The following is a 27403-nucleotide window of genomic DNA, read 5'->3' as shown; positions in this document are numbered from 1 at the left end:
GTTTGTGTGGGTAACCTTAGAGAACAAAGTTAGAAACAGAGGAAGTAGTCTACTCTCAGGCAACAGAGAGCAAAATAAAATTCCATATTGCTTCAAAGGCCTTATGGGTAGAGTTTTTTGTTTTTTTTTTGAGACGGAGTCTCGCTCTGTCGCCCAGGCTGGAGTGCAGTGGCGCGATCTCAGCTCCCTGCAAGCTCCGCCTCCCGGGTTTACGCCATTCTCCTGCCTGGGTAGTTTTTAAGTACATCTTCCCATAGGTAACACTTGGTTTATTGTACTGACACATCTACACTTTCTGTAGGAATTAAGTGGGATTCTTGGGTGGAGAGCACACGCACTGAGGCTAAGGGAATTGAAGGCTGACACCCTGTGGTTGCTGAAATCCTACCACATCAGTGACATGGAATTTAGGTTAGGAAATGAAACTTACTGGTTGGAGATTAAATACATTTAAAACCTTTTAAATGTGTACAGTGTTTGCCTTGGCTAAAGCTTATGGTGTAAAATGTTATACTTTTAAGGCATTAATTATATTAACATTGAGAATTTATGTAGCCAAGGGATACTTGAAGTGATTTCTATCATCCTGATGTAGGTTTTCCTTTAGTACTTGTCTATAAAATATAATGAATTATAATGATAAAAAATCACACAGTATAAAATATTCACTTAATACATGGAATTTTCTAAAATGTTATTAATACAATTGTAGAATATTGTATGCTGAAGATTAATAATCCATATATTCAATTTAATCTAATAAATTACTAATGGGTATCAATATGTACCATGACATGTGTGAGGCCTTGAAAAAAGTCCGAAAAGGTATATCATAACCCCAATTTGGGGAAGTTTCATGTCCAGTGGGTGAACTAGAAAAAAATGTAAGAAATGTTGCATTTTAATGTCCTCTTAAAAGTGACTCACAATGAAATATAATTTTTCAATCATGATTTAAGCATTCTAAAATGTGACATGAATTATTACTCACTAGAAATCAATTTAAAGATACTTTTTAAAGTTTCCAGCAAGGAGTATGTGATCAACTTTATAAATATAACACTTAAGGAAAGAAAACTATTAATGCAAGTATTCACAAATTGCTAGCAGCTTCTTGAATAAATAATGCTACATAAATTAAACAGTACTATTCTTACTAAGTTAATTTGATCTGAAACTAATTAATATACAACTTACTAAATATGCTGGTACCTTTTGTTAGGAATGGGCATAAAATGTGTCTAAAATCCTCCAATTAATTGTCTTTGGCATTTTTATTTTATTCAGCATGAATCCAAAATACACATTTGTATGATTGATGAACCATTTGAAACCAATGGTGTATTGGAAAAATCATTTTATCCAGAATTAAGTACTATTTAATATCATTTTACTCATTGGTCATATAGTAGAGTGTTATACGCAGCCAAGATGAAATCTTTCAGAATTTAGAGTTTTGAACTGTTAAATTACCTCACCGGTGGGTAGCAGGCAACTAAATGGCTGTTAGGGCATGACCTCAAAGTGGCCTACTTAACCCATTAGCTTATTTTTAATCTCTCTGATATGCGAATAATGATCTTTTTTTCTTTTATTACACATGCTCATTTCTTTTATTCTTTATTCGATCCTAGTTTAATGTTTTAAAATATTTTTAAATAAAATGTTTGTGTTTTAAATTTATTATTGAAAAGGACATTCAGGTAATGATTTATATTCTGTGTCCTCAAAGGAAAACATTTTTTAGAAGATTGAATTTATTTCTGCTGACAATATTACAATTCTTTATTTAGGTTCACTATATATTTGGGAACTGCTACACAGAAAAGTTAAATGATATGAATGGTCACTGATTAACTATGGCCTTTTGTGTTTTGGGAAACCATAAGGTAAAATGAAAATATTTTCAAAGTTCACTCATCCAGTAGTTCAGATCATTTTCCAGTGAACTGTCACTTACTTAAAAAAAATTTTTGTAGCATGGTATTTCTAGCTCTTTTATACTTAACAGTGTCTAAATGGAACATTTTTTTTCTTCTGTTTTTTTTTTTCTTTTTTTTTTTTTTTTTGGCTTCTGTCCCATGGGGGATCCTGTGGAGAGATATTGAAGAGGACTTCCTAGTTCAGCTCTTTTTCACTCTGTTCTTATCACCTATACACAGAGTTTAGCTCTCAGTTTCAATTCAATAGCTACTCTCTGAATGAATGCCTACTGTGTATATAGCTATAGCTCAGGGTGCTGAAATAGTGAAACAAGGTTCCTGCTCACAGGGAACCCGTTGAGTTATAGTATATTCCTCTTTGGACTATTACAGGTTTTTTCCATATTCTTTTGTACTTGAAATGCTGTTTTAAAGTGAACTGTAGATGACATCATAAGTGTTTGTGAATTTGAAAAGATTAACAGTGTGGATGTAGGATTTACTTAAAATATTCAGTTCATGGAAAATCGTGTTAGGCAGCTCTAGTGTTTAGCCAATAAACTATTAAGAAAATGTACACAATAAATAATCCATGTAGTAATTTTGGCAGTTTCTTGGTCCTTAAGAATGTGTTGTCCATTTTAAAATATATATTCATATATTTCAGATCTAAAATTCTAAACCACGTTCTTTATACTTTCATTGTGATGTAGCACTGTGATGTCTATGAGTTTTACCTCATAGACAACTGAGATATATTTAAGTAACTTGCTCAAGTTAATATGATTAACCTCTAATGAAACTTACATAAAACTTCATATGTTCCACTTTTCAGAGCCTAGTTTTTAATTAGTCACAGCTGGTAATAATCATATAAATAACTGAAAGTATTATGTGATTTGGTAAGTTGAACTGATTGAAACATTTCAGACACTAAAATATCTAGTTTACCCTCAGGATTCCAAACCCCAAATAATTTTAAAATGTCACTGAAGATGTATTTTAAGTCACTTTACATTATACATGATATCATTCAATTCTCATCATAATCCAAAGATGGAAGGAATCAGAAGTTATTATCACCAGAAACTGACCTCACACAAATGTCTGGAGCCAAGTCTTTTGATTTCAAATCACTACCTTTAGCCTTATTCAGTGAAAATGGTTTAAATATGAAAGTCTGATATTCGTATGTTTTGAGCAATTCAGTTTTACTTTAGCGATGTTATACAGGTTCCAAAATACAGTCTGGCTAAAATAGAGTTAAATTCCATTTGTCAGGATTCACTGAGAATTGTAAGCGCTGTCTGTGTCAATGGAACCTGTGCTAGGGAAAATGAAATTGAACACAGGAGGTGGGTAACATGTTCTATCCATACAGTATCATGGCAGGAATTTGAGATTTTTCCTTTTGGTGACCTCTTAAAAAATGTGTGAACAAAATACATGAGTATATATAATATACATATATATTTAATATATATGTACACATAGAAATAAAAATTATAAAATTATATATAAATACATATACTCATATAAGATAAATATTTAGGTGAATAAATCATTGTTTTAAAAAGGGGTTGATATAGCATGAGTTCCTACTGTGACAATAACAAATTTGTGCCCCACTATTTTCCTCTGGCAGCTAAACAAGACATCTATATCATGGCATGTAGGAGATAGAGTATGAAATAGAAATTTTTTTAAGTGTGCTGTATCTAAATACAGTCACAAGCACAGACCTGCTTTATTTTTCACGTTCAGTATAAATCAATTTTAAAAATATTTGCAAGTATATATCTTCCTAAACAATTACCCTTCACAAAGAATGACAGCAAAGGGGATACAATCATTTAGGTATTTATTATTTGAGTGTGTGGAAGGATGATTTTTTAAAGGTATTTAGAATCACGAAGATTTAGAATTTTCCCAAAGGTTATATATTTTATAATTATCTGCTCCTCTCACAAAGCATATAGGGAAGGTGCAGGTAATTTAAAAATATATGGCATTTGGGATCACCCTCTTGTGTAGCAAATGTGTACATTGAATTTTAAGCTTTGATATCCTAACTGTTCCCCCTACTCCGTCAAATGTGAATTAAAATTTTTTAATCAAATTTTTTGTAGATTTATATGCAGTTGTAAGAAATAATACAGAGAGCTCTTGTGTACCCTTCACCCAAGAAACATCTGTAAAGCTATGAAACAACATCACAGTGAGGAAACGGACACTGATACAGTTCAATAGTCTTATTTGGTTTTCATCAGTTTTACATGTATTTGTTTTTGTGTTCCTATGTGTAAGTGTGTGTGTATATATGTTTACTTCTAGACAATGTTATTACATGCGTAGATTCATGTATCCATCACTTCAATCAAGAGACAAAACAGTTCCAGAACCACAAGGATCCCTTCTTCATCTCAGAGCCACACCCATGTCCCGCTACTCTCCATCACCCCCTGCCATCCCTAGCCCTTGGCAACCAAACTCTGTTCTCTACCTCTATAATTTTGTTATCTCAAAACATCATATAAATGGATTCCATCTTTATTTATAGAGTTTTTGAGTGTATTCTTTGTATGCCTTTCTTAGTGGCTGCTCTGGGTATTGCAATTAACAGATGTTATTTACACAGTCTACAACATTTAGACTGTGTGGTACAGTTGTGGTACAACTGAAGTGGTAGCAACATTTTACCACTTCAAGTATGGAAACTTTACTTTCCACTAGGTATCTTTTCCCTATCCACTTTTTTTTCTTGTCTTGAGTATTCCTTCTCTAATAATGGTGGACACTATCAAAGTTACGCTTTTTGTTTTAATCACGTATTTGAAAAAAACTCAGAAAAAGGGTAATCTATTCTATTTTCTCATATTTTGCTATTATTTTTGTTCCTTCTTGGTGCTTCAATACTTCCTCTTATTACTAATTCTTTTATGTTTGAAAAACTTTAATTTTTCTTTAAGACAGTCCTGCTAGAGGCAAATTATCTGTTTTTCTTTCTTCTAAGAACATATGTATTTCATCTTGATTCCTAAAGGATAGTGTTACTGGTTAAGAAATCATAGTTGACAGCTCTTTTCTTTCAGGAGTTGAAAAACGCACCACTTCCTCTGGCCTCCATGATTTGAAATGGGAAATGTATTGTCATTTGAATTTGTATTCTCTTACAGGTAATAAGCCATTCTCTTGGGCTCCTTTCAGGAAGTTTGTCTAGTTTTCGTCTAGTTTTCACAGTAGAGTTCACTCCCCTGTGAGAAGTGCCCCCATTCATCTGACAGGAGGTGGAGCTCAGGCAGTAATGCTTGTTTTCAGAAGTTTCCTTTTGATGTATCTCGACATACAGTTCTTTGGGTTTTTCCTACTTGGGTTTCACTCAGCTTCTTGATTGATTCTGTATCTTCCTGACTTTTGCCAAATATGGAATGTTTTCAACCATTATTTCTTTGAATACTCCTTTCGTCCCACTCTCTTTCTTCTTTCCTTCTGGGACTCTAATGATACCACTGACAGATATTTGGTATTGTCTCACAGGTCCCTGGGGCTCTGTTCTTTCCTATCTTTTCTTTCTATCATTCTATTTTCTCTCAGCTGTTCAGATTGGGTGAATTATATTTCTCTGTCTTTAAATTAACGGATTCTATCCTCTGTTATTTTCACTGTATTATAGAGCAAATCCAATTAGTTTTTATATTGGCTTTTATATTTTTATTTCTATAACATCCTTTTTAAATAACATTTTGCATGCTAAGGTTTTATGTTTTTTTCAGTTGTGCCAAGATAATTAGTAATTGCTTATTAAAGTAATTTTATAATGGCTTCTTCAAATTTTTGTCAAAAATTTCAATATTTGATTCATCTCAGTATAAGCATCTGTTGATCCTTTTTTCTCATTCAGTTATGATTTTCCTGGTGTTTATTATGACTAGTAAGTTTTTTAAATTATTATATGCTGAGCATTTTGGTTATTATGTTAAGAGACTCTGGATGCTAATTAAATTTATTCTCAGAAGCAGTTGCTAGTCCTAGCTTTCAATTATGGGCTGTGGTTCTAATGAGAATTTAATTTGTAGGGACTTTGTGCTGCTATTTGGACACGTTGATTTATCTAATTCTACTGGGGACCACACTGATCTCTTCTGGACCACCTAAGAGACAAGAGGAGATTCCCCAGGCTAAGCTATAGTGGTCTAGGGGAGGTAAAATATGCTCTAGCTCAGCAGTCCCCAACCTTTTTGCCACCAGGAACCGGTTTTGTGGAAGACAATTTTTCCATGGATGGTGGGCGGTGTGTGTGGGGGATGGTTTTGGGATGAAGTTGTTTGACCTCAAATCATCAGGCATTAGTTAGATTCTCACAAGGAGCACGCAACCTAGATGCCTCATATGCAGAGTTCACAACAGGGTTCACTCTCCTATGAGAAGTGCCGTTGCTGATGTGACAGGAGGCAGAGCTCAAGCAGTCATGCCGGCTAGCTCATGACTCACCCCCTGCTGGGTGACCTGGTTCCTAACAGGCTGCAAACTGGAACTGGCCCATGGCCTAGGGGTTGCGTACCCCTGCTCTAGCTAATGAAAAGAGGATTACTTCCAGGGCTCTGTACTTGTTGTAGAGACATCCCGTCCCTGTGTATACCCTCCTGCCTCACTTTCCACACACACTACTAGGGCTGCTTATCTGTTCAGTACCTCCAGATGGCAAGGGGAAGTCTTAGGCACCTTGGAAAAACAGGTCACTTTCCCTAGCTGTTTGCTGTTAGTAAGGCTCCTACTTCGTTCCCCTTGCAGGTAACCCAGTCTCTCCTGATATTGGTGGATGGATTCTCATTTGACCAGCAATAAAAAATATGTCTACCTAGACTAACTTCTGTTTCTAGGTTGTGGTTGGGAGAAGCTGGGTCTGGATCATCTTTTACTGTTGTTTGGGAAGCTACTGGGATTTTCCTTGGGTGCTGGTGTCTTTAACTGGTCCTCCTCACTCTTTCTACCATTTAGAGTATACTTTTTTTTTGCCGCTTGCTTAATTCCAGATTTTACAGCTCTACTTAGTGGAGCACATAATGATAAACTTTTTAATGCTTTTTTTCTCCCCCAAAATGAGTCAAGTGAAGCGTAATTCAGCAAGATGCTAAAATATCTTCTGTGAAAATGAGTGTCTTGTGATAGAAAAGGTGATTCAGACGAAAGACTACATTAACTTACAGTACAGCAGAGGCACCAACCAATCAGAGCAAATTTAAAAGTCGGATAGTTTACAGGTGCCTTTCTGCTCAGTATCAGCTCAAGTTTAAATAGTTCAAGTGCCTCTACTGCAGGGAGCTTTTAATATGCTAATATTTTTGTTGTTGCCTTGGAAGGCCTGCCTCAGTCACAGTTTACCAAATTTATCTCTCCATAGAAGTGAACCCACTTTGTTTATAGTTTTTCTTGGCACTGGTATTCTATGAAAGATTTGCAGAGGAAAGCTATGTTTATCAACATCAGTATCTACCTCATCTAAAGTACTGTATTAGATGTAATCATGTAATTATAAAGTGATTTCTGAAAACATTAAGGAGCACCTAATTCTACTTTGATTTTTAAATATCTGATAAAATATTTTAATGTATTTAAACTTTCTTTTAAACTGTTCCAAGAAGTAAGATTTCAATGTATGGCCAAAGAAAACATTTATTGTATTGTGTTGAAAATATATAGTCTAAAAATACTGACTTTTTCTGATGTTCTTATTTACGTTTTCAATATTTTCTCTTTCCAGCTTTGAGGGACAATAGGATTGAGCTGGTTCGCGCTTCCTGGCATGAATTGAGTATTAGTGTCAGTGACGTGTCTCTCTCTGATGAAGGACAGTACACTTGTTCTTTATTTACGATGCCTGTCAAAACTTCCAAGGCCTATCTCACCGTTCTGGGTAAGTGCAAGGGACTAACACCATGTAATCACACAACCAGAGTGATATATATTGCTACAGCAACATAATTCAATACAAAAATGTATTTCAAAGACTATATGAACAGATATGGTTTAATCCTTTCTCTGCTATATTTTAACAAAGGCATTTTAAAATCATTCACTTCCTTTCTGCATTTTATAAAGGGACAAAGACAGAGAGATTCAAAAACGTATATGACTGCTAGAAGACACACGGCTATTTTGTTTCTTAGCCAGCAATAGACACCGGTTCTCTTGATTCCAGCTATTTTTTTTTATCACCTAATCTATATGTTGTATATATTCTAATCCTTTTCCAAAATGACACAATACTGAGCATAATGAGTTCACCTTGTATTCTATACTATGCTCCTTTATTTGATCATGTGAGCCACCTGATAAGGGCCTTTCTCGCGAACTTGTGGCTCTCAGATATGACCTGCTTGTGTATTTAGTGCATTTAAATGACCCTGATATTTCCATGTGCCTTCTCTCCTTTTAAAATTCTATTTTCTAGATTCCTAAATGAAGTACCTAATGTCGCTTGAGCTTGCAGCTTGTAGTTTCTTTGTGTTTTTATTCTCTAAATATTGGGCCATTTTCCCAAAGGTGAAAGTGACACAAAAAAAGCAATACATTCATAGAGATTCTGAGGAAATAACGTTGCAGCTCCGAGCTCTCTGTGATTCCACAGACGTCAGTGCCCCAATCAGCTGAAATTGCTGCAGTTCATTGAAACACACCTGTGTACTGAACAAGTTAGAGGAATTTAAAGATTGATTTTTTTTTTTTCCCCTAAGCTTGCCCTCCTCTTCAGATAGAAAAAGGCACAATGTTGCATTTAAAAGGACTAACACATGCTGTTCTTTTGGGTGGGAATATTAAAGCTAATCCAGCTAGTGAATTGGTTATGTGCATAGGATATAAAACATATTTCTTTGCAAGTCACACTGGGACTATTTTATAAAAATCTTCACAAGTTTGCCATTAAAGACAAAATATACCCACTAAAATGGAGGATTTCAGGATAACAACTGCATAAGGTTAATGTATTGTTCTTTAGAGAGCCAATTTGAAACTCAAAGAATAGATGACTGATGAATTCAGTTTATTAAACGGTGATGTGGCAGCGATTTTTAAAAAAAGAAAGCAGGTAATATGTAGGTGAAGATAAAAAGATGTTAAGAGGAGTTATGTTAATTTTTCATGCATCTTTGTGGTTACTGTGTTACTGTTGTTTAATTTGTACTTCTCATATTGGTGCTTTCCAATATTCCTTTTCTTTCTTTTTTTTTGTTTTTTTGAGACGGAGTCCAACTCTGTAGCCTGACTGGAATGCATTGGCATCATCTCAGCTCACTGCAACCTCCACCTCCTGCGTTCAAGCGATTCTCCTGCCTCAGCCTTCTGAGTAGTTGGGATCACAGGCGCCCACCACCACCCCGGCTAATTTTTTTTTTTTTTTTTTTTTTGGTATTTTTAGTAGAGATGGAGTTTCACCATGTTGGCCAGGATGGTCTCAATCTCTTGACCTCAGTCTCCCAAAGTGTTGGGATTATAGGCGTGAGCCACCGTGCCTGGCCACAAAATACACAGAGGATAATATTCTTTTTAAGCTTTAAGAACTATGAAATCAGGAAAGAAAGAAGCAAAAGTTAAATTGTAATTTGGTAAGGGATAGAGAAATCTGTTTGTGGGTTTTTTTCTTCAATGCAGTCTACCTTTTAAAATCTCTACACTAGTAAATTGTAAAGTATATTGAATGATTGTTTTTAAGATTTACACACAGGTATTTTCACAGGCAAAATTTTACAATTGAGGCCAGGCACAGTGGCTCAGACCTGTAATCCCAGCACTTTGGGAGGCCGAGGCTGGTGGATCACTTGAGGTCAGGTGTTTGAGACCAGCCTGGCCAACATGATGAAATCCCGTCTCTACTAAAAAGTACAAAAATTAGGCCGGGCATGGTGGCTGACGCCTGTAATCCCAGCTCTTTGGGAGGCTGAGGTGGGTGGATCATGAGGTGAGGAGTTCGAGATCAACCTGGTCAACACGGTGAAACCCCATCTCTACTAAACGTACAAAAATTAGCCAGGTGTGGTGGCACCCACCTGTAATCCCAGCTACTTGGGAGGCTGAGGCAGAATTGCTTGAACCCGGTAGGTAGAGGTTGCAGTGAACAGAGATTGCACCACTGTACTCCAGCCTGGGTTCAGAGCAAGACTCTATCTAAAAAAAAAAAAAAAAAAAATTATTCTGGCATGGTAGCACACACCTGTAATCCCAGCTACTTGGGAGGCTGAGGCAGGAGAATCACTTGAACTCAGGACGCGAAGGTTGCAGTGACCTGAGATCGAGCCAGTCCACTCCAACCTGGACAACAGCGTGAGACTCTGTCTCAAAAAAAAAAAAAAAAAAGAAAAGAAAAATTACAATTTAATTTAAAAAACTACTTTGAGCTATATGCGTCTTACATACTTTCTTGATTTTCTTGATACTATGTATGTATCTGTACACATATACATGTGTATGGATATGTATATACATTTATGTGTATGCACATGTATATACATTTGTGTGTATGCATATAGACATATACAACTATGTATGTATACACACACACACGAAGCAGTTTATTACATAGTAGTTCGTTAACTTGATTGAGAACTTCTTGTCAATTAACCATCCAGTTCAGTTTCATGTGTGAAAGTAATAGACATAATAACAAATCAGCCCTGAAGATTGATGCTCACTTCATCATTTGCTTAAATTTCAGGTGTTCCTGAAAAGCCTCAGATTAGTGGATTCTCATCACCGGTTATGGAGGGTGACTTGATGCAGCTGACTTGCAAAACATCTGGTAGTAAACCTGCAGCTGATATCAGATGGTTCAAAAATGACAAAGAGATTAAAGGTAAAGAAGAGAAAAATGAAAATCAAAATTAATGTGCTGAAACCAGTATGACATGTTAGGAAAAAGTCATTTTACATTATTTTTCAAACCATAGTTATCTCTTACAGATTACGCATCATTTCAACCAGATTTACTCATTCTTAAGGAAGGTAATTTTACAAGGTATATTAATATATAAGTATAATCCCTGTGTGCCTCATTTTCCTCTTCTGTAAAATAGGTTTAAAAATAATATACACCTTATGGAAAAGTTGAGGGAATAATTCAGTTAATATATGAAGAAACGCATAGATTCATATTTCACAATAATAAGCAATTAGCACATATTAGATATTATTTCAGAACTCACATATAATATTTAAGTTAAAGACAGAGAAACTGTATAAATTATTTCTTCAACTTTGTTTTGGGAATTACAGGGTTCTGAGAATAAAACTGTTTAAATATCAATAAATTTGATTCCTGTTAATTCTCATGAAAGGCAAAAATGTGTACTTGTCTAAATAAAAGTGCATACTTTAAATTCTTTATACACCTAAATTTAAACTCCCTCTCTCTCTGTCACACACACACACACACACACACACACACACACATACACACACACACACAAAAATGAAACATACGTTCTTTAGGAGGGGAATAGGTTTATAAGGGTGATGGCTTAGTATTTAAATATAATAATGTTTATGATGATTATTAAAACATAATTCCTATGCCATTGTAATATGTATTATTTTCAACATTATCTTCTATGAGACGGGTTTATGCAAACCATTCTGCTTATTTTAAAATGTTACTTATCTATTTACTTTTAAGAGATAGGGTCTTGCTCTGTCACCCAAGCTGGAATGCAGTGGAATGATCATAGCTCACTGTACCTCGCACTCCTAGACTCCAGTGATTTTCCCGCCTCAGCCTCCTGAGTAGTTGGGACTACAGGCGTGCATGACCATGCTCGGTTAACTTGTTTTATTTTTTGTAGAAATCATGCTACAAAATCATGCTATGTTGCCCAGGCTGGTCTCGAACTCCTGGGCTAAAGTGACCCTCCTGCCTCAGCCTCTTAAAGTGCTAGGATTGCAGGTGTGAGCCACCATGCTCAGACGTTCTGATTATTTTAACCTTTAATTGTGATACCTTATATCACACTAATTAATTCTTCGTAATGGGCATGCAGGCTTAGCAGATAACATTGCCTATATTACTGAGAAATTGTGATTATAATCCACACAATTGTTTTTATCAGTTTCCTATTTTAATTACTCTTTCTCTGCATATTTTTTCCTAAGAAAAGGTCCTCATCCATAATTTTGCCCTGATCACTACCTTTGCCTTAGTATTTCTAATAAATATACATTATTGGATTATATTTTGAGAAATGCCAGTCCCAAGACACAAGTTAAACGTCTTATTATGCTAAATTAAATTTCAGGTTACTATGTAACCTGATTCTTGAATTCTGTCAAGGCTCAGTAACATCCATTCTAATTTTGCCTCTAGGATATGTTAGTCTAGGCATTTCTGGACTTGGTTAGATCTCTCTTTAATGGATGTTCCACACTGCTTCCAGAGTTATCTTACTACAACAAGAATCTGATCCAGGCACTTTTCTGCTGAAGCATTTCTAATGGAAAGCCCTAAACTTTCGAATAAGTTTAAAATCTGCTTTCTGTAGCCTGTAAGAATTCTCCAGGCAGTGAACTCTTACACATCACATATTTCCTTTTGTGTGAAGGTCTTGGCTTGCACTAAAATGCACTTCTTATGTACAATCCTTCAATGAATTATTTTATTACCTGTATGTTTTTTCTTCCTAAGTTCTGACACAATTAGTTAATTAATTTGTTGTTTACTTAGTTCTCACTTTGTTAGTATTTTGTTTGTGTTCCAAGGATTTGCCTCTCTTGTATCCTCAAGAAGGTCATACACTTTCACATATTAAGTACCTCACTAGTATTGATTGATTGTTTTTCACATTGTAGCTGGATGACAAACCCATGATATACTCAGACATTTATAAAGGAAGTGAAATTTTGACAAAATTGGCCTCTGTGTTAAATGCCAAACGGATTTAATCATACACTGGGCAGGAGGGGAAAGATTTTTGCTCATATGAAGAAATATGAAAAGTTTAATCTTGTGAACAACATATTTTAAAATCATCTGAACCAAGATCAGAACAACAATGAAGACAGAAATAGGTACAGAATCAGAACATGGTTCTATGCTGTATTGAAAACTTGTGAAGATACCATTTTTTCTATGCTCTTCAATGCACTGCCATTTACAGAGCATTTATCTCTACACTTGCATCTATCTATCTGTCTACCTGTGTATCTGTCTATCTAATCTTGTAATTCTTTAGCAGGTTTACATCGTTTGTCTCTCTAACCAGATGGTGAACTTTCTGAGTGGCATATATTTTATATTTGTAAGTGTATATGTAAATACAGTTAGGTAAAGACTACTGCACAAAGTGAATATTCCCTATAGTTGCTGTTTCTGGACATGCTAAGCAAAATGTCACTCGTCCGTCTTTTAGCAAACCCTCCTCATTTAAAGGAGTAATCCACCTTATCCGGCACTATTTTCTCTTTTCTGAGATAAAAATTTGACTTCCTATTACCATCTAACTGTTTTAAGTATAATATCACTTGACACGTTTTAAAAAGACACTCCCTAGCGTAAAATAAGGCAAACGGAAAAGACTGGCTAATCAAATTGAATTAAATTAAATTCAATACAAAATTGTTAAAATGCCTCTCAATTTCACAGTATTCTATGGTGCACTGGTGAAGATGCAAATGAAGAAACCAAGAACCTTGAGCTGTAGCTGTTTACGATGTCTTTGGGGTTATCAAACATGTTATGGAGAATATTTTCCTAAAAATTGACACGTTTGTACGAATCTTTATCTTTTCTCTATCGCTACCTAACATTAATTTTATATCCAAGTTTCTGGGTAAAAGTCACTTGAAAGGTCTAGTTTATGGAATTTGTCCATACTTGATTATAGAACAGTGGTTCTGAAGCTATAGCCACTAAGCACAGGGCATCATCAAGTACAGGGTTTGCTGAATCTCAGATTATCAGGCCTTGATCCAAGATTTTCTGGTGGAGCAGGCCCACGGGGAAGCCTGAAAATGTGTGTGTTTACCATTGTGTTAAATGTGTGAGTGATGTTGACCTCCTGTTTCAGAATCACATTAGTATGAAGAATATAAAATGAGGAGTATCAGTAAACTATATAGAAGTCCTGCCTCTGTCTCTGAGCTTTATTTTTCTCCTTTGCTAAATAAGGATAATAATGGTTGCTTCAAAGTGCTTTTGCAAGAATTCCGTATAAAACAATATGAATGAAGTGTTTTCAGAGTATAAGGAATCATTGAATACATTTTAGCTGTTATTATCATTATCATTGTAATTCTTAGTTTCAGGAAATCATGATGAGTTGTACCAATTCCTCAATTAGTCCTAGAAATATAAACAAATAAAACAAAAATATTCCTCCCAGGCTTTCACAATTGAGAAAGAGATATAAAAACATAAGATGTAACAGACACAGATACATGAACTGGCTACAGTTTTCTGCAGAAGTAGCAGATATCAGCCCTACTTTGTGGGAGAGGTTAAGGCTCAACAGTTCATTTATGGAAGCAGGCACTCAGTAAATATCTGCTTATTGAGTAAATGTGTCTTAAACAATGTATAAACCAAACAGTGACTGAGGCAAGTCTCAGTCAGTTTAGAGGTTTATTTTGCCAAGGTTGAGGACGCGCCCAAGAAAATAACACAAATCACAGAAGCATCTGTGGTCTATGCCTTTTCCAAAAAGGGGTTTAAAGACTTCAATATTTAAAGGGGAAAGAGCAAGCAGGAGGGGAATAAGAGGGGGGAAAAGGGGTTTGGGGGAAGGGTAGACAGGGAGGCAAGTGGTTACATTCTTGTGAGAGTTTGATTATCTCTCAGTTCATCTACATTTTACATGAGAAAGAGAGTACAGGAAAAGTAAATTATGCACTTGTCTCTCAGTCAATCTACATTTTACATAAGATAACTATGTGAATAGGTGAAGTGGAGGAAGGAGTCAATTATCCACTGGTCTGGGGTAGACAGAAGTCAGTCAATCTACATTTTACATAAGATAACTATGTGAATAGATGAAGCAGAGGAAGGAGTCAGTTATGCACTGGTCTGGGGCAGGCAGAGAGATTGTTTCTGGTCTTTCTCTGTCTCATACCTGTGAAGTAAAGCTGGTAATTTGCATTGTCATGGTTAGACTTTACAGAACTCTGTTTTAGGGCTAGTTTATAGGGACAGCATGTATTCTGGTAGATTATCGGACCCAGAAGGAATTTCCTTGTCAGCAATTTTGGAGAGAGACCATTTGGGGAGATACATGGCCTTCTGTTATTATGAGGCTATGACATAGCTTTGTGAAATTGTAGCTATCATTCCGTGAAAAAAAAAGAAAAGCATTTTCTTTTTTTTTTTTTTTTCATTTCTGAGATCCCAAGCTTAACTTTCCCTTTGGCACAGTGATTTTGGGATCCTGAGATTCCTATTTTCTTTCACAAAGGAGTGGAATTCATCATATGTGTTTGGGACAAAAGTAGGTGGTGGGACACTTTGAAGAAATGAATTTCATATATCTATGCAGAGTAACAGCATGTGATTGAAATAACTCTGAAACTATGTGTGGTATAGGCATGAGAATAAACAAAGAGGCAGGGTTCAGTTATGTCATGAAAGAGCTTTTATTCCAGATTAAGGTTTTGAAATTTATTCTATAGGCAATAGTGAAGCTTTTTTTTTTTTATAAGCTTTAAAAAGTAAAATGAAACAATCGTAATTTCATCCAACTCTGTTTTTTATCCCCTCTGTGTGAGTTTTACTCAGAAATTCCTTTGGTGCCTCTGGGCAGAGCTGCATCCAAAACCACAGGTAGTTTCACTGCAGCCTTTAATCTTCTGCATAGCAAGAAAGTGAATATCTGCCATTTAGTGTGAGAAAAGATGTGCATTGCCTTCCTAAGTCTGTCAGCTCCCTGAGAGCTTATATTTACATTAAACTTGTCATTCCATGTATAAGTTTAGTTCTGTGCAGTTCGAGGATTTACTATTACAAAACTTTGAGATCTTTTCTACCTAAGTAGCTTTTATATTAATGCATTAGGCAGCATTCTATGATAACCCTTAATTATCCACACCCTTGTATCAACCCTTCCCCTAGTGCGTAGGAGGTAATTGTGAATATGATGCGATATGATTGTCTCTAATATGTTACCTTATATTACAAAATGGGTTTTGCAGACATCACTGTGGGTCCCTTTTGAGTTCATCAAAGGGAGATTATCAAGGATGGGTCTCATTGTATGAAAAGAATGTATCTCTGACTTTAAGAATTTTAAGAATGTACATTTTGGCCGGGCGCCGTGGCTCACGCCTGTAATCCCAGCACTTTGGGAGGCCGAGGCGGGTGGATCACGAGGTCAGGAGATCGAGACCATCCTGGCTAACACAGTGAAACCCTGTCTCTACTAAAAATAAAAAAATTAGCCGGGCGTGGTGGCGGCGCCTGTAGTCCCAGCTACTCAGGAGGCTGAGGCAGGAGAATGGCGGGAACCCGGGAGGCCGAGCTTGCAGTGAGCCGAGATCACGCCACTGCACTCCAGCCTGGGAGACACAGCGAGACTCCGTCTCAAAAAAAAAAAAAAAAAAAAAAAAAGAATGTACATTTTAAGAATGTGCCTTTCTTATTTCTTAAAGTCAGAGATACATTCTTTTCCTGGCCTAGAAGAAAACAAACAGCTATGTTGTGAATTGCTTATGGGTGCCATGTGGCAAAGAACTGTGGGTGACCTCTGGGTGCTGAAAGCAGTCCCAGGTGACAGTTAGTGAGAACATAGGGACATCAGACATGTAGTCTCAAGGTAATGAATTTAGTAATTTAGAATTTAGTAACAATCAGAGAGCTTGAAGAGGACCCCAACTCAGATTGAAATTAAAGCCCCAGCTAATATCTTTATTTAGCCAAGTAACACTGAGAAAAGGCCAAGGTTAAACCATACCCTGACCCCTCACTCACAGAAACCATGAGATAATAAATATGTATTGCTTTAAGCCATTAAACTTACAGTAATTTGTTACACAGCAATAACAGGAAACTGAGATCCAGAGAGACAGAATATTTTTTCATGGTCACACATCTAGCAGTTTGGGGGGAAGTCTGAAGACTAGCTTATTAGTTAAGAGGCATTGCAAGCCCGAGCTGGTAAGTACCTAAACTAATGGATGACAATGGATTTTTTTATGAATAAATGATTCTGAAAGAGAAGATAATTTTCAAGTGAACTTGGTGAATGATCTGGACAGATGGAGTAAAAGCAAGCATTAAGATTATAAAATTTAGGTGCCTAAATCACTTGGATAATGAATGTTTGCTCATTAAGAAAATGAGAGGCAGTAGGAGAAATTAATACACACACAAATTATAATATGTTCATGATATGGATTGGCTATGTCCCCACCCAAATCTCATCTTGAATTCTAGCTCCCATAATCCCCATGTGTCGTGGGAAGGACCTGTGGGAGGCATTTGAATCATGGGGGTGGGTTTTTCCCATGCTGTTCCCATGATAGTGAATAAGTCTCATGAGATCTGATGGTTTTATAAAGGCAGTTCCCTCCCCTGCACGTGCTCTGTTGCCTGCCACCATGTAAGACATACCTTTGCTCTTCCTTTGCCTTCCTCCATGATAGTGAGGCCTCCTCAGCCATGTGGAATTGTGAGTCCATTAACCCTCTTTTTCTTTATAAATTACTCATCTCAGGTATGTCTTTATTAGCAGCATGAGACAGACTAATACACTAATGAGATGCTGCTGTAAAGTTACCCAAAAGTGTGGAGATGACACTGAAACTGGGTAATAGGCAGAGAGATAGGGACAGCTCGGAGGTATCAGAAGAAGACAGGAAAATGTGGGAAAGTTTGGACTTGCCTAGAGACTTGGAGGGCTCAGAAAGCAGGAAGATGGGGGAAACTTTGGAACTTCCTAGAGACTTATTGAGTGGCTTTGATCAAAATGCTGATAGTGATATGGACAACAAAGTTCAGCCTCAGGTGGTCCCAGAGGGAGATGAGAAACTTGTTGGGAACTGGAGTAAAGATCACCTTTGCCATGAAAAGACATTGGTGGCATTTTGCCCCTGCCGTAGAGATCTGTGGAACATTGAACTTGAGAGAAATAATTTAGAGTATATGGCAGAAGAAATTTCTGAGCGGTAAAACATTCAAGAGAAAGCAGAGCATAAAAGTTGGGAAAATTTGCAGGCTGATGATGCAGTAGAAAAGAAAACCCCATTTTCTGGGGAGAAATTCAAGTGGGCTGCAAAAATTTGCATAAGTAATGAGGAGCCAAATGTTAATCACCAAAACAATGAGGAAAATGTCTCCAGGGCATGTAAGAGACCTTCAGGGCAGCCCCTCCCTTCACAGGCCCGGAGGCCTAGGAGGGAAAAATGGTTTCCTGGGCCAGGTCCAGGGACTTCTGCTGTGTGCAGCCTCTGGACATGGTGCCTTGCATCCCAGCTGCTTCAGCTCCAGCTATGGCTAAAAGGGGCCTACATACAGCTCAGGCTGCAGCTTCAGAGGGTGTAAGACCCAAGTCTTGGTGGCTTCACCATGGTGTTGAGCTTGTGGGTACACAAAAGTCAAGAATTGAGGTTCTGGAACCTCTGCCTAGATTTCAGAGGATGTATGGAAATGCCTGGATGTTAAAGCAGAAGTTCGCTGCAGAGGTATGGCCCTAATGGAGAACCTCTGCTAGGGCAATGTGGAAGGGAAATCGGGGTCATAACCCCCACAGAGAGTCCCGACTGAGGCACTGCCTAATGGAGCTGTGAGAAGAGGGCCACTGTCCTCCAGACCCAAGAATGGTAGCTCCACTGACAGCTTGAGGCCTGTACCTGGAATAGCTGCAGACACTCAATGCCAGCTGTGAATGCAGCTGGCAGGGGAGCTGTACCCTACATAGCCATGGGAATGAGCTGCCCCAGGCCATGGAAGCCCACTTCTCACATCAGTGTGACCTGGATGTAGGAGCCCACCTCTTGCATCAGTGTGACCCGGATGTGAGACATAGGGTCAAAGGAGATCATTTCAGAGCTTTAAGATTTTGCTGCCCCGCTGGATTGTGAAATCGCACAGGGCCTGTAGATCCTTCATTTTGGCCAATTTCTCCCATTTGGAACAGGAATATTTACCCAATAACTATATCCTCATTGTATCTAAGAAGTAACTAACTTGCATTTGATTTTACAGGCTTATAGGCAGAAGGGACTAGCCTTGTCTTGAGACTTTAGACTGTGGACTTTTGAGTTAATGCTGAAATGAATTAAGACTTTGGGGGACTGTTGGGAAGGCATGATTGGTTTTGAAATGTGGGGACAATCTGTGTCTCCATCCAAATCTCATCTTGAATTGTAGCTCCCATAATTCCCACGTGTTATGGGAGGGACCCAGTGGGAGGCAAATGAATCGTAGGGGAAGTTTTTCCATGCTGTTCTCATAATAGTGAATAAGTCTCATGAGATCTGATGGTTATATAAGGGGAAATTCCCCTGAACATGCTCTCTTGCCTGCTGCCATGGAAGACATGCCTTTGCTCCCCCTTTGCTTTCTGCCATGAGGCTTCCCCAGCCTTTGCTCCTCCTTTGCTTTCTGTGAGGCTTCCCCAGCCGTATGAAACTGTGAGTCCATTAAATCTCTTTTTCTTTATAAATTACTCAGCCTCGGGGGTGTCTTTATTAGCAGTGTGAGAATGGACTAATACAGTTCATTCTTTAAAATGTTGAGGTTGAGGCTGGGCACAGTGGCTTATACCTGTAATCCCAGCACTTTGTGATGCTGAGGCAGGAGGATCAATTGAACCCAAGGCTTGGACACCAACCTGGACAAAATAATGAGATCTTCTCTCTACAAAAAATTTAAAAATTAGTTGGTTGTGGTGGCACATTAGTCTCAGCTGCTCGGGAGGCTGAGATTGGAAGATCATTTGAATCTGGAAGTTTGAGGTTGCAGAGAGCCATGATAGCATCACTGCATTCTAACCTGGGTGACACAGTAAGACCTTGCCTCAAATAAAAGAGAAAAAAGTCTGAGGTTGAAGTAATTATAATTATGCAGAATTTAAAAGGTTATGCTTACAGTAGATTTTTGAAGTTAAGTGATTTATAATGAGGAAAGAGATTTTGACTGTATAAAGGTCTGGCATTTTGTAAGTCTTAGCCTTTTAAAATAGCCATTTCTCATTATGTGTACAGTGTGCTTCAAACAGAACTTCTCTCCACATGTGCTCCCTGCCCTGAGAATCATGCTGTGTATACCTGGATATCCATGAAAGCTGGACTCCGTAGTGGGTCACTGAAGTTTGCCAGTATCTAATGGCATTACCATTATTCTATAAGCATGATTTACTTATTATATACCATGTGTTTCAAAATGTTTGGCCATCAAGCTCGAATTGACATTAGCTATGTTTCCTTGTGTGAGTAAGTCCTTGCCATACATTTTAATGTCAATCAAAGATAGTGCAGCTTCTAATTTTCAAGTTAGCAAAACACAGCATAATTTTACTGTAAGCTACTTAGTAAATAATATATCGGCAGCTGGGGAAGAGTGAATTTATCAATGCTGTGTTTCTCAAAAAGTGGCCTTTAGACCGCTTAGATTAGAATCACCTCAGGTGGTAGTTTACAAAATGCAAATTCCTGGTTTTAAAGTAGACTTACTAAGAATTCCTGGTTGTCAGACCTAAAAATTCTATTATTTCTCATGTATCTATAGTGGTCCTTATTACCAATAAAGTTTCAGAACCCATGGGATTAGAGCCTAATAAGCAAAGCATTAATAGGTATTTAGGAAAGAAAGGAATGGACATCCTAAAGTACTAAGCTTAGAAAATGACTTTTAACATTCTGTGTACCTTATGAGTTCTTTCTTGGAGGGGCATTCTGTACTATGGAATCGGGATGTACTTTAGTATTTTAATGTTTGAGAATTACAACAATAATTGCTGTAACCTACATCTTAGTAATATTCTCTGGCCACATAACTCTATTTTTTATTTCTTTATTTCTTGCTTGCTTATTTTACTTTTTTTTTTTTTTTTTGGATTAAGCTTTGTGGAAACTACTTGATAAATGGTAGATTATATATTTATTTACTTTATTTGGTGTTGCAAAACTGGTTTTGTCCTAAGGACTCATTTAACATCAGTTGTATAAAACCTTAATTTGAATGAGTAAAATATTAACATGTAAACCAGAGATCACAAACTCTTTGAAATTAAGTATAAAAGAAGAGGAAGAGATTTGTGTCCCCTGAGTTTAAAGCCCCTGCATCATGTATAATAAGAATGAATTTAAAATATCATTATTTAAACTTATAGTATATGCCATTTATTTTTTTAGCGTCACAAAGTGCTGGGATTACAGGCATGAGCCACTGTGCCCAGCCTCAACCTCAACATTTAAAGACCTATTATTTTTATGTTCCTTTATTTACACTTACTGCTTTGAAAGTGGCCTTGCCATTTCATCCAGAACATGCTGGGCACTATATAACGTGAGAAAAAAAAAATGAATAGCATTTACATGTGGATGTGTATTTCTGTGTGTATGTGCACATAGCTTGAACTTTTCTCAATGGTGTTAAATGCACTGCCTCAAGACTTTCCAGGCAATACTAGGAGATACGTAAGTCACTCTGTAGAAGGAGATATAATGATTGTCCCATGTGTATATGAGTGGTAAAGGGGAAAGAATATTCACTAGAAATCGTGGAGAGTCTTTACTTTTTCATATTTATTTTAAAAATAAGTTTATTAAGATATAATTGACAAAAATCAATCTATAGATATTTACATTTTGCAATTTATTAAGTTTTGACAAATGTCTGTAGTAGTGAAATCATCACCACAAACAAGATAAAAAATGTATTTATTATCCCCAAAAGTTGATTCATATGCTTTCTAACATCTTCCCTGTACCTTCTCTGCCCACCCTCCACCTCATTCCCAGGAAACCAATGTTCTGCTTTATGGTACAATAGATTAGTTTGCATTTTCTGCAAGTTTGCATAACTAGAATCATAGGGTCTGTACATATCTTTCTTTTTGTGAGTCTCAACATAAACATTTTGAGACTCATTCATGTTGTCGCACGTACACAGTTTCTTTTCTGTTTCCTTGCTGAGTAGTATTCTATTGCATGGATATATACACCACAGTTATTTACCCGTTTACCTAGTAATGGACATTCGGGTTGTTTGTAGTTTGCAGATGTTATAATAAAGCTACTATGAACATTTGTGGGTAAAATTTTGTGTGCCCATATGTTTTCATTTTTCTTAGGCAAATGCCTAGAAGCGGACTAGCTGAATTGTATGGTAGCCATATATTTAATTTTTGAAAGACCTTGCCAACTTTCCAAAATGTTTGTACTACTTCACAAAATCCAATTCATTTATTGTATTACACACACACACACACACACACACACACACACATATAGTTTGTTTGTTTGTTTTGAGACGGAGGCTCACTCTGTCGCCCAGGTTGGAGTGCGGTGGCGCAGTCTTGGCTCACTGCAACCTCTGCCTCCCGAGTAGCTAGGATTACAGGTGTGCACCAACACGCCTGTCTAATTTTTGTAATATTAGTAGAGACAGGGTTTTGCCATTTTGACCAGGCTGGTCTCAAACTCCTGACCTCAGGTGGTCTACCCACCTTGGCTTCCCAGAGTGCTGGGATTACAGGTGTGAGCCACCACACTCAGCCGTATTACCATTATATTTTAGTTTTATGAATCATGCTTTAGTTTTGTATATGAGAAATTTTCATCTACGCAAGATCATATGCTTAGTTACAGAAATTTAGTGTTGTTATGAATTCTTATACATTGTTGGAATGGAAAAAGTTTCGGTATGTATATCATGAGACACATAAAAACATTTTTTTTTTTTTACTGGATTTTACATAGTGTCAAGAAATTGACCAAATAAATTGTTTCTTTTTAAACTTGTGTTTAATTAATGTTGTTAATCAATGTATTTAATTTAAGGGTTAAAGCAAGTGCATACCTTAATCATCTAGCACTCAGAAGCCCATGAGTAACCCTGACATTATAATAACAAAAATATTCAAATTTGCTAGCTCCATAGCTCTCATCTGGTGATGGAGAGACTTAGTTACTGCTCAAGTTTTCTTCAGGTTATTTCAAAAAAATCCTTTACGGCTTCTTCATATGCGAAGAAAAATACCTCTTTCATTCTTTAACTTTGGATTTTTCACGGAAATTCACTTCATGATCCTTGTGCACATAGTGGGAGAAGGTAGCTTTTCCCATTACCTTTGGCTAATGACCGTCTTTGCATGCATAAGATATTTTACAAAATTTATGAATCATATTTTACTAAAATTAATGAATTAATTATTTGATTACACTGTGTCTATGACAAATACAATAATTAGCTGGACGTGGTTGTGCACACCTGTAATCCCAGCTACTGGGGAGGCTGAGGCAGAAGAATTGCTTGAACCTGCAGTGAGCCAAGGTGGTTGCAGTGAGCCAAGATGGCACCATTGCACTCCAGCCTGGGTGACAAGAACAAAACTCCATCTCAAAAAACAAAACAAAACAAAAACAAACAAACATAAAAAGACATTGGATCCAGTTTTTCACAATATGATCAAATTGACATCTTAGTGTAGCAGTATCTAAATGACTTGGTAAATTACCTTCCATTTGTGTTGGTAATGGGAAGTTGATTGAGATAGATTATTTTACTTATGTTATAGTATAGGTTACAGTTGGATAATGAAGTTCAAGTGCATTCACTGTCTACTATTTTATTTACTAGTTTGGAAACAAAATGCTCTGTTTCCTGAAAGTAGTCATTATATAAAAAGTCTTCCAAGGTAATCTTCCAAGAGAATAACCAATCTTACTTTTCCGTCACATTTTTCTCTTCAATCAATAATTCTAAATTTAAAGTGTTATTTGTATACCTCCCAAATTGAAGCCAAACATGTTGTTAGCTCTGTTTGTTTATTTTCACGTAGCAACATTATTTAGATATAATTCATGTCATCAAATTCATCTAAAGTATACAATTTAATAGTTTTTTAATAAATTCACAGAACTATGAAACACTCACCACAATCAATTTTAAACTTTTATGATTCTACAAGAAACCTATTAGTGATAACTCCCAACTTTTCCCCAACTGTCTCCACCCCAACTCTAAGTAACCACAAATCTACTTTCTGTCTGTATAAATTTGCCGACTGTGGACATTTCATCTACAAAAATATATCATGTGTTTTTCGTGATTAGCTTAGCACAAGCTAATATCATCTGTGTTGTAGCATATATCAGTACTTAATTCTTTATAATTGCCAAGTAATATATCATTGTATGCATATTCCATATGTTATTTATTCATTCATTAGTTGATGTACATTTGAGTTTTTATGCTTTGGGGCTACTATTTTAAACTCTGCTATAAAAATTTAGGTGCAAGGTTTTGTGTAGAAATATGCTTTCAGTTCTTTTGAATATATTCCTAAGAATAATATTGCTGGGCTAAATGGTTTCTGCTTCATATACCTTAGGTGCTCTCTTTATGTAGATGTATATGTATTTATAATTGTTATATCTTTCTAATGGGTCGTCTTTTCTATCATTTTGAAATGATTTCCATTATTTTAATAATATATTTTATTTTAAAATCTGCTTTGGCTGCTATTCATATAGTCAGTCTAGCTTTCTCTTGTTTGCTGTTTGTATCACATATTCTTTTTTATCCTTTTATTTTCAGTCCATTTGTATCTTCAGATCTAAAGTGTGTCTCCTGTAGAAAGCATATATTTTGATCATTTAAGAAATCCAGTTTTATAATCTCTGCTTTTTGATTGAATTTTTAATCAACTTACAAGTAATCTTATAATCGATATTGGTTAATTTCCATGTATGATATTATAATAATTGATATAGGTCTATTTTCATCCATGATTTTACATTTATCTTCTATGTTTTATGTAATTTTTGTTTTGTATTCGTTCTTTACTACTTTATGCTATATTAAGTAAATATTTTTTAGTTTAACATTTTAATTCCTGTAACAATTTTTCACTTTGTTTTTCAATTATATTTTTGGTAGATGCTCTCAGGCATATCATATATCTTACCTTATCAGAATCTAAATCAGATTCATAATAACCTAATTCAGAAGATACAAAAACGTTACTACAATATAGCTGTTTGCTCTTTCTCCCATTTTTGTAGTATCGTTGTTAAACATATTACATTTTACTATGTTAAAAACACAACAACACATGGTTACAACTACTACTTCATATACTGTTATGTCTTTAATGAAGCTGAGTAAAGCAAGGATAGCAAGCACCTAAAATTTGTCACATGAAACATATTACATATGTTTTTAATTCTCCTAATTTCTTCCTGCAAATTCAAGTTACCACCTAAAATCATTTCCTTATGATTTTGTGACGGAAAATGTGACGGAAAAGTAAGACTGGTTATTCTCTTGGAAGATTACCTTGGAAGACTTTTTATATAATGACTACTTTCAGGAAACAGGATAAAAACTTACTTTTATCCACTTCCTTTGTCCTGTTATTGTCAAATATATTGCATTTTCATATGTTATAGACCCTGTAATACAATGGTAAATGATTGTTTTACATTATTAGTTTTGTTTTCCTGAAGAATCTTTGTTCTGATTATTATTTTTTAATCACTTAAGAGAAGAAAAGAGAAGAAACATGCCATTTTAACCTCTTTTTAATTATAAAATTACCTTTACTGGTGCTTTGTTGTTGTTGTTGTTGTTTAACTATCTGAGATCACTTTCTTTAGCCCAACTTTCTTTAACACTTCTTATAAGGCAGGACTGCTTTAATAACTTCTCTTAGATTTTGTTTACCTGAAAAATATTTTATTTTACCTTCATTTTCAAAAAATAATTTTACTGGATGTAAGGTTCTTATTTGACATTTTTTCCTTCTTTGAGCACTTGGGATATGCTACCCAACTACCTTCTGACCTTCATCGGTTTTGATGAAAAGTCAATTGTCAAAGGAGTTCCTTGTTTTTTTGGAGTTCCTTTGTAAAAGTACCTGTTTTGCTTGGCTTATTGTTTATTGATTTGGAGGAGCTATTTCCATTGCAGTGTGAAGTCTCTGATGTCATTCCTCAGGAAGCACAGGCTTTGGCACGTGCACAGTCCCCCTAGGATGATAATGGCTTCAGAAGGACTCTCACTGAATGTCTTTCTTTCCTGTCGTCTCCGTTAAGCTCTCTGCTTATGTTAGTATCACACCCAGTGATCCCCCTTCATTGTTTGCCAGCTGGTTGCACTACTGTTTTCAATAATGCTATGTGCATAAGGTGTTCCACAGCTTGATCCATTTAAATCCAGAATCCTTTGCTGGGTTTTTTTGTTTCGTTTTGTTTTTTCTTGAGGCCAGTCTTTGACATTTTCTCTAACCTGTGACGACAGGAAGGCCCTTGCTAGTTGTCTCTTCCTCTGGTTTTCTTTTATAAACTAGATGGTCTGTGGTTTAGCGTGCTTATCTCATCTAGACACAAGGGCTTTCTTACTTGCTTTCCTCCAAAGTCTCCACTTTGAACTTCCCCCAACTCTGTTCCAAATATTTGGTTTCCTTAGAGAGAGGTTCAGAAAAACACTTCCCTGTTATAGCTGGCTTCTTCCCTGGGCAAAATGGTGGTAGCCGCTGGTCTTCTTGTTTTGTCTCTTCTGGGTTGAAATTTCCCCTCTATGAGTGAGCTAAAGTGAGAGCTATTGGGGTCCCTTTATTCTTGGCACATAAGCAGGGACTGGGAGAAAGAAGACAGCCCCAACCTTTCAGTCACACCACCTGGAATGCTGGCTCTGCAACCAAGAGTAATAATGAGTGAAATAAGAAATGCTGGCCGCCTGCCTCTTCTGGAAAGGACCGTAGTCCTTGGTTGGGGAAACATGGATCTCCACCTTGGGTATATCTACCCGGTTTTTCTCATGCCGAGTTGGGGATAAGGTTGAATTAGGGAGCAAGGTATGGTTCAAATACCACAGACTCTATCTGTTCTTACTAAGATTTCTAGTTTTTTAAAATAATTATTTGTTCATTTGCTATAAGCCCTTAGCACAATTTTCAGAGACCTGAAATATGTATGTGTGTTTTAAAATAGTTTTCACTAGTTATGGTTGTTTAGCTGGAGAGAAAGTCTGCAGAGCTACTTATTTAGCATGACGTTCAGGAGTTGCCCCCAATTCCTTTTTCGTACTCATATATTTTCACGATATTGACTCATAAATTATTCTAATTTATCTCCTTAAAAATATATTCCTCTCTTTATGCTTACATATCCTTTTGGCTCTCACTTCCTGCTAATTTTTCATAGATAAAACCTGTATTTTTCTTATTTTATATTCAAAAAATATCTTTATTTTTTGCCTCTATAGGAGATGAAATTATTTTATAATTTTATTTTTCCCTGTAAGTAAGTATAGATAATGTTTAGTAATGTTATTCCCCTTTTCC

At 36.3% G+C, this 27403-nt stretch overlaps 1 protein-coding gene across 5 annotated transcripts in view; it reads left to right on the top strand.

The window, feature by feature from the left end:
- Nucleotides 1-27403, top strand: part of CADM2 (cell adhesion molecule 2) — a 1082757-nt gene that overhangs the window by 903787 nt on the left and 151567 nt on the right. For all 5 annotated transcript variants that reach the window (XM_074033664.1, XM_005548409.5, XM_074033663.1 and 2 more), the window contains 2 exons: nt 7684-7836; nt 10633-10770. In XM_074033664.1, coding sequence (XP_073889765.1) covers nt 7684-7836; nt 10633-10770 — 291 coding nt within the window. The remainder of the gene's footprint in view (nt 1-7683; nt 7837-10632; nt 10771-27403) is intronic.

Source organism: Macaca fascicularis, chromosome 2, assembly GCF_037993035.2.
Source record: "Macaca fascicularis isolate 582-1 chromosome 2, T2T-MFA8v1.1".
Lineage (NCBI taxonomy): Eukaryota > Metazoa > Chordata > Mammalia > Primates > Cercopithecidae > Macaca > Macaca fascicularis.
Note: the sequence above shows the minus strand (reverse complement) of the source record. Positions and strands in the feature narration are given on the sequence as shown.